An 8885-nucleotide genomic window follows, 5' to 3' on the forward strand; every position below is an offset into this window, starting at 1 on the left:
TATGACATGCTTTTAAAAAATAATAGAAATGTATATTATAGCTTAAGAAGTGCTATAGAAATTTATCCTAGAGCACTAGTCTCTCTCTAGGTAGCATTTCTTTGATCCTTGTCTTTGCCTGTTCACTTTTAATACTCACTGTTCAAGTTACGGGACTCCCATCTGATTAAGCCTTTCTGATAGCATGCGCTTCTCCTGTATCAGTAATCCTGCAGACAGTTCTGCAGCTCGAGATCCTCACAATCATCATTACAGATGGTGCTCTGCTCCCTTACCTTACCCCAAATGATGTCACTCTCACACTTTTTGTTTTTATGTAAAGCAGGAATTTATAATCCCAGTCCAGATGTCGTTTGAAGGCTAAAGTGAAGTTTGGTAACTTGCTCCAGGTATAGAAACATATTGGAAGATAATGCTAAGGAGCATTTGGATTGTAGATAGTTCTGGGGTATTAAATATTAAAATAGAAATGGTTGTATTAGTTTACTTAGCTGTTTATAGGATGGAAAGAGTGAAATGTCATTGAATAGCTTGTTTGGCACTGTGGTAATAAAGAATCTAATAAAGGTACTAGAAAATAACTCAAAAGCTTATGTCTAAACACATGACCAAGGTGGCACTGTGCTAAGCACTCTCTGAAAAGAAACTTCATTGTATGATCTCAATCTAGGAAGGATCCCCTGCATTTTACTATTTATTTAACATTTATTGAGTGCCTACTGCATGCAAAGGTGCTGAGAAACATAGAAAAACATTTGTGACAATGTTTGTAGTAGAGGTATGAATAACAAGCATATAGTTTAAAAGCAATTAAAGAAAACCAAAGTATAAAACTCCTAGAGTGACAGTGGAACTCAGGGACAGCAGCTGGATCAGGGGTTGTTTGTGTCACTGAGGGCAGCTGTCACCTCTAGGCTCTAGTGCAGCAAAGTCCAGGCCTTTTGTTCTTTCATGGCACATCCATACCCTACCCTGGTCTGCTCCTCACCATCATGGGAAGCAGAAATTGTTTTCTTCCTTTCCTATTACTTGAAGAGAAAGGAAAAGAAAAAGAATTTCCCCTTAAATATTTCCTACTTGAGTCATTTTCTGTGTTTGCTAAGTCAAACAAGAATGGCCCCTTAACCCCCACACACTAAGCTTTTGCATATCAGAGTACTGTCATAACTTTTTCTCATCTCATCTGATGCTTATAGCAATTGTGTGAGGTAGCTGACATAGGTATCCTGATTTTACAGATGAAGAAACTAAGATTAAAAAGGTTACACTTTCTAGTGATTATTTTTTAGGTCAATATTATATAAGATGACCTGTTTTGAACTCAAGTTATATGGAAGAATTTGGCAAAATTCTCTGCTGCTTACAAAGCCTAAAGTATGAGCAGGCTGCCATAGTAACATTCCATTTTATGCAAATTCTTCTTAAATCAAAAAGGGGTTACATTAAAAATGCAATCTAACTATTTTCTTAATTTTTAAGGGTGCCTTTAGCCGCCTGGACCCCACTGGAGCATTTGAGAAAGAAATGGTCGACAGAATCCCCTGTGGTCGGCTGGGGACTGTGGAAGAACTTGCCAATCTTGCTGCTTTTCTTTGCAGCGATTATGCTTCTTGGATTAATGGGGCTGTAAACATTGTTTTCTCTTCACTTTGGGGAGGTGGATGTCGGGGGAGAGGGAGGCATATTTGGAACTAATCTTGACGATGTTAAATTCAAAAATGATTTAAAATATTTATTTAGCTTTCAATAACAATATTAATATACATTGTTTAGCCTGTAGAATTAATTCATTGATAAAGTAACTTTATTAAATGAAAATGACTTTGGTAGCTGTGTCTTTAATATAATCTTTTTTTTTAAAGATTTTTATTTTTTATTTATTTTTAGAGAGGGAAGAGAGGGAGATAGAGAGAGAGAGAGAGAGAGAGAGAGAAACAAACATCAATGTGCAGTTGCTGGGGGTTCTGGCCTGCAACCCAGGAATGTACCCTGGCTGGGAATCGAACCTGGGACACTTTGGTTCCCAGCCCGCGCTCAATCCACTGAGCTATGCCAGCCAGGGCTAATATAATCTTTAAGGTTGGGTATAATTTGAAATTGTAGAGATGGTGGAAAGAAGATTCTAAAGAAAATAAATCAATTTAGGCTTAATCATCAGTTTTGCCTTTGAAACCTGGGATGTGATTGAAAGTGCCGAGGGTGGAAAAGTGGCTAATGATTCAGAAACTTTAAAAAGGAGTCAGTTTCAGTTTTTATTTTTTATTTTCAGATTGTTAGATTTGATGGTGGAGAAGAAGTATTTATTTCAGGGGAATTCAATAGCCTGAGGAAGGTAATCCATTTTGTGAATATAATATAATATTAGAAGCCAGAATACTAAGCTTTAAAAACATGCAAGAACTACATTAAGATGACCTTTCTTTTTGTTTCAGGTCACCAAGGAGCAGTGGGACACCATAGAAGGACTAATCAGGAAGACAAAAGGCTCCTAAGTTGCTCTGGCCTTGATTTTAGTTGCCATGGAAATGATACAACTCTGCCTCTGATCTTTTGAATATTTTCAAGTCTAATAAATAATTAACTGACATTCATTGAGTGTGTGCTGTGTGCCAGGCTAGTGGTAGGTAGACATTGTATATTCAAAGATATATGAGATGAGATCTCATCCCTTTAAAATTATTTTTAAAATAAAAAAAAGAGAAGCAAGTGAAGGCTTAGATAGAGGTAAAAAGTAACTGGAAGTGCAAGGAAAGGGACCTGAGAAAGTGAGGAGACTTTTAGTGGTGGAAGTAGCATTTGAGCTACATGTTAAATCATGCCCATGGTGATGAGCCCAAAAGGAAGAAAGTCAAGGTTCTAGGGTGGATTTAATGGACTCTGCCTTTCCTATATGGTTTCTTTTCACTGAACTTGTGAGTTATTCTCTTTGAATAGCTCAGTATTAATTCAAACAAATCTTACCAAGACCTAATTTGTAGCCAGGAATTCTATTTAGTACTAAAAAAAATATGACTAATCTACAGCCTTTGCCCTCTCTATCAGGACAGACAGATCTGTAAATAATTATTTATGATACATTGTGATAAATTACCACCAGTAGTAATGTATGCAGGAGGAAGTAACTCATTTTGTTTCCAGAGTTCAGAGAAGGTTGATACCAAGGAGATCGAATTCCACCTCAGATTCAAAAGAAAAATAGATTCTCTTTGTAGACAAGATGCACAAAGCTTATAAAATATTTTTGTGTATCATTTTATTTGAGTTCATATTTGGCATCCTGGAAATCAAATATTAAGAAAGCCACAGTCTCAAGTCTATGTAGCTATAATTTTGAGCTTATATTTTTAAAAGATCTGTTTTAATTTCGCAGGAATCACTTATTGCATACTCAGCAGACTGACTGCCCCCACTGCCCAGCCTCCCAGAAGAGGGGAGTAGCTTGTATCCTGCCACCTCTGAACAGATCTATCAAGGAGTCTAGTTCCTTTGTTAGAATGTATATGCTCTAAGGTAACGTGGAAACCCTTACTGCATGCACTAGCAGTTAGGTGTGTACCCAGGTGGGTGTGTTCTAGGGTTGGAGGAAGTAGCCTTGACATCCCACTGTACCCTCTTTGACCTGGCCTTTTAGGATATCACCTTTTTCCTCACACTTGCAATGCAGGTGCGCAGTCTCCATCCCTTTAACACTAACTCTAGCTTTCATCTGTGGAGGATACTGGCCAGCAGTATCCGTCCCTGCTGTGGATGCTCCTCGAAACACGAGAAAAACATACACAGAGACAACCAGGTCCTGTGGGGAAATAGGGACAAAATGGCCATCCTCTCGTGGAGAGTGCCCGAGCCCCCATGTCACTAAGTTTTTATTAAGAATACAGATACAGTTTGTGGATTCCAGTCTGGTAGGAAAGATCAAACAAGTAGGTAATTTTGTTTTTTTTAAAATATATTTTATTGATTATGCTATTACAGTTGTCCCATTTCCCCCCTTCACTCCCCTCCACCCTGTACACCCTCTCCCACCCACTTCCCCCCCGCTTTAGTTCATGTTCATGTGTCATACTTATAAGGTCTTCAGCTTCTACATTTCTCATACTATTCTTACCCTCCCCTGTCTATTTCCTACCTACAATCTATGCTACTTATTCTCTGTACCTTTTCCCCCTCTCTCCTCCTCCCACTCCCCTGTTGCTAACCCTCCATGTGATCTCCATTTCTGTGGTTCTGTTCCTGTTCTAGTTGTTTGCTTAGTTTCTTTTGATTTTGCTTTAGGTGTGGTTGTTAATAACAGGGAGTTTGCTGTCCTTTTACTATACATGTTTCTTTATCTTCTTTTCCTAGATAAGTCCCTTTAACATTTCATATAGTAAGAGCTTGGTGATGATGAACTCCTTTAACTTGACCTTATCTGAGAAGCACTTTATCTGCCCTTCCATTCTAAATGAAAGCTTTGCTGGATAAAGCAATCTGGAATATAAGTCCTTGTCTTTCATGACTTGGAATACTTCTTTCTAGCTCCTTCTTGCCTGTAAGGTCTCCTTTGAGAAATCAGCTGACAGTCTGATGGGAACTCCTTTGTAGGTTACTGTCCCCTTATCTCTTACTGCTTCTAGGATTCTCTCCTTCATTTTTACCTTGGCTAATGTAATTATGATGTGCCTTGGTGTGATTCTTCTTGGATCCAACTTCTTTGGGGCTCTCTGAGCTTCCTGGATTTCCTGGAAGTCTATTTCCTTTGCCAGAATGGGGAAGTTCTTCTTTATTATTTGTTCAAATACATTTTCAATCTGTTGCTCTACCTCTTCCCCTTCTGGTACCCCTATAATTTGGATGTTGGAACATTTCGAGATGTCCTGGAGGTTCCTAAGCTTCTCCTCAGTTTTTTTAATTCTTATTTCTCCATTCTTTCCTGTTTGGTTGTTTTTTTCTTCCTTCTGGTCCACTCTATTATATTGAGTCCCAGTTTCCTTCCCATCACTGTTGGTTCCCTGTGCATTTTCCTTCATTTCTTCTATGGTAACCTGCATTTGTTCATCTAATTTGTGACCAAAATCAACCAATTCTGTGAGCTTCCTGATCACCAGTGTTTTGAACTGTGCATCTGATAGGTTAGCTATCTCTTGGTCGCTTAAAAGGATGAGTTCTGGGGCATTGCTTTGTGCTTCTGTTTGAGCCATCTCTCTCTCTCTGTCTTTTTTTTTTTTTTTTTTTGGACTGGTTGCTCCTGTTATGGTGAGGGGCACAGCCTTAGGTGTTCACTGAGGCTGGGTACCCCAGTTGCTAGATGGTGACGTTGTATGTGAGGGCGGGGTTGAAAGGGAACAATGGCGGTAGCTCCGTTCTCTGTGGGACCTCAGTCCATTCTCTGGGATCCTGGGTTGCGCGCTCTGCTCTGCTCCACAATCGCTGCCTCACTGGGCCTGCCAGCTGCCGCTTGCGTACTCAGGGTCCACCCACTGCAATCTTGCGCACCCCAGATGCTTTATGTGCTCCCGGTTGCCTTATGCGCCCTGTTCTCTGCGTGGTGACCCCGCTCCTGGCTGCTTGTCTCCGCCCCTCCTACCAGTCTGGATAAACGGGTCTATTTCAACTTCTTGACTGTCGGACTTCCATTCAGATAAATTTTCTGTCAGTTCTGGGTGTTATTCTGCCTCTAAATTGTTCTAATCTTGGTTGTGCGTGGAGGTACGGTGCGTCCACCTATGCCTCCATCTTGCTGGAAGTCCACAAGTAGGTAATTTTCAAAGGTGCTGGCAGAACTCCTTCTGGGATTCTGGGCAAAGTTTGGGGTTTTATCACTACAGGACCTAAAAGGCTAGTCTTGTTTCCTGCTTGTGCCTTCAAATTCTAATTCAATAGCATCTTCCAGCAGGCAGATCTCACAGGATCTTGCGTATTCTATGTCCCAAGCCTGGTTACCCCGAGGGTTCCCCGACTCTGGTCTGGGCTGCACTGCCCCTGTTATTTCCGCAGGCCTGAGTGTCTTCCCTGAAGCCTCCACGTGATCATGCCTGTCTTAGACAATTCCCCCCCATGGGAAATCTTACCCATCATTGGCTAACTGATCAAGCATAGGAGGCCAGGCACAGAACAGACAGCGTTCATGCCAGGGAAATAAGTTTTGTCTCCTTAGTGTCTCCTGGTTCGGAGGTCTCTCACTTAGCTTAAGTCACAGTGGGGTTACAGCTTCCTGAAACCAGGCAGGGAGGACTCCAACATTCATCTGTATACATCGTTCCTCTTTAAATTATAGATACCTCTGTGGTGTAGGAAAAATACAGTGCCAGTAGTTATCTAAAAGACCTTGTATAAATTACCTCACTTGTTTTTTTTTTATTATAAATTCAGGACTATAATGTCTGCTTCATGGGACTCTTTTTTTTGCTAGATTTTTAAAAAATTTTATTTTAATCGTTGTTCAAGTACAGTTTTCTGTCCTTTACTGCCCTACCAGCCCAGCCACCCATCCCTCCCCACCTCCCTCCCATTTCCACCCCCCCCCCAGTTTTTGTCCATGTGTCCTTTATACTTGTTCCTGTATACCCTTCCCCTTTTCCCCTGATGGGACTCTTTATGAGGATTAAGTGAGATGTAAGAAGTAAAAACACCATGGAAAATGGAAAACATACATGTAAAAGGTGGGTCCACCTGTCTTCCTGAGACACAGTTATCGTAGACAATGTGAGAATATAATAGAATAGGAAAGATTAATTACTAACTTTCTAAAAAAGACTTCTGTTAATACTTTGCTACATTTGTTTTCAGCTTTTGTCTTTTAATTTAACTTGTATTTATATAAAAGTCATTTGTATAATTTATGCAAAAGTACTTCTGTAGTGCCTGCTCTTAAGGTCTCTTCTCATAGTAACCATCTTCAGCTCTTTTAACTGTTTTGTTTTCCCCTAGAATATACACACTTCCCTGCCATTAATTTTACAGATGTAGCTATGTCCCTATTTTGGTTACTATTGTGTTCATATTTTTTAACTTTATAAGTATTGTTTTTATCCAATATTTTTGTAACTTCTATTTTTGAACATTTGAGATTGCATGATGTCAGATCTTGTTTTTTCATAAATATGATTTTTCATATTTTATTGTTTATATTTATCATATTTTAATTCTTTAAATTTTTAGAATTAGGTTATTTTTTATTTTTCAGTGTAATATATAAAATCCTTGTCCATAAAACATTTTTAGAACTTGAAATTATTTCCTCATGATGTATTCCTGGAAGTAATATTATTAATCAAAGGTTATGAAGCTTTTAAAGACCCTTGACATACATTTCCAAATTGCTATTCCTAAGGTTTGTGTGGATTTAAAATACCCTGAGCTTATGTGATAATGCCAATTTCAACAAATACCTACATATATGGAATCTTTTCACTTTCAAACTACCAATTTATGAGTAAAAAATGACAGTTCCTTCCAACATGTTTGTTTATTAGTTATTGAATACCTCTCTTAACCTATTGGGGTTTTAATGTGGTAATGTAAACTTTGATTTGTCTGAGTTTGTATATAATTTTTTCTTGTATTAATCATCTCTTAGCACTTGCCTCATTATTTGTTATTACAAATGATGAATGACTTTGCAAAGCTTACAAGCATGGAGAAAACAGAAAAGAGATAATGGGATATCAATTGACTGAAAATTGTCCCTAAAAAAGAAATTTCTTCAGAAGTCTGAAAGAGAAACATTTTGCATAGCCACTGTATTTTGTGACATACCACCTTTGGAATGTAACCATGTCAGTGTTCACCTTAAGAATAATAACTTTGTCACTCCAGTTAGTTACTACCTTTGCTAAGAGTCCTGCTTCTACTGAACTGATGGAAGAGTTAATACTTAGAAAATTACATTAAGGATTGTTGTAACAATATCACTCATCTGACAATTAATGTACAAAACTACCTCCAGGAAGTGTTTCAGGTATGGAGTAACAGATATTTCACTATGGTTCTTGTTGAAAACTAAGTCAGTGGGAATTTAAGTGATTTTTGAGTAATAGAATTCTAGAGCTGGGAAGGCCTGGAAGACACTATGATCAACCCCTTGTATAGTTGAGTGAATTGAGACCACCACAGGTGTGACTGCCCAAAGTCACAGTTAGTCAAGGTCATGTCTCCTGCCCATTTGGACCAATTTCTTGGGATCTTGATTTAAATCAACAAAGAGTAAGTAACAGGGTCTTCATGAGATGCAGTTCTATTACAAACATCTTTCCAGGGGAAAAACCTATTATTTTTCTTTTGGATCAATGTTATTTTATCCCCTAAATGTAAAAATGATTATATTTTCATAGATTCATTCTCAACCTCAGTCCCTTAGTTTGTTCTAAGATCTTATATTTCTACACTGTGAGATAAATAATTGTTGGGTTAAAGACAGGACATGTGGAATATGTGGTTTCAAGGAAGATACTGACAGCTCTGCCCCTGGCACACTGTCCCCTCCATGCAGGTCCCATACATGGATGGTTTAACCTTTTGCTTGATAGGAGAAAACAAAAGAATATAAATAATGAATTATTACAAGATGAATATATGTGAGTTGCCACTGCCCAGGGAAGAAATGCCATCAGGAGTCAAAGCCTTGCTGTGTCCCAACAACACCCTTATATCCCTGAAACAAAGCAGTGTTGTTTCTGACAGCAGGGCTGGCTGCTTTCAACACGGTGGCAGTGGAATCACACTGTATTCTCCATTTCTGCCTTTTCTCTGTGTAGCAGTTCATTTAGCACCCTCTTTGTTACAACCTCCCAGTGTGAGTGCAGGATATAGTTACCTTGCCCATTGGGCTGATGACCTGTAGGGACATTGGTGTGAGGGATGTATTTTCAGATTAAGAAGGTTCTTCTGCCTGGTCCAGTGTCTTCCCC

General features: G+C 38.9%; 1 protein-coding gene across 3 annotated transcripts in view; it reads left to right on the forward strand.

The window, feature by feature from the left end:
• DECR1 (2,4-dienoyl-CoA reductase 1) overlaps window positions 1-2587 on the forward strand; it is a 32698-nt gene extending 30111 nt beyond the window's left edge. For all 3 annotated transcript variants that reach the window (XM_045842177.1, XM_045842178.1, XM_045842179.1), the window contains 3 exons: window positions 1480-1626; window positions 2270-2332; window positions 2433-2587. In XM_045842177.1, the coding sequence (XP_045698133.1) occupies window positions 1480-1626; window positions 2270-2332; window positions 2433-2492 (270 nt within the window). In that variant the 3' untranslated portion in view covers window positions 2493-2587. The remainder of the gene's footprint in view (window positions 1-1479; window positions 1627-2269; window positions 2333-2432) is intronic.
• The last annotated feature ends 6298 nt before the right edge of the window (window positions 2588-8885 follow it).

The sequence above is a fragment of the Phyllostomus hastatus genome, unplaced genomic scaffold, assembly GCF_019186645.2.
Source record: "Phyllostomus hastatus isolate PE091 unplaced genomic scaffold, TTU_PhHast_1.1 phas_contig_38, whole genome shotgun sequence".
In the NCBI taxonomy this organism is placed as follows: domain Eukaryota; kingdom Metazoa; phylum Chordata; class Mammalia; order Chiroptera; family Phyllostomidae; genus Phyllostomus; species Phyllostomus hastatus.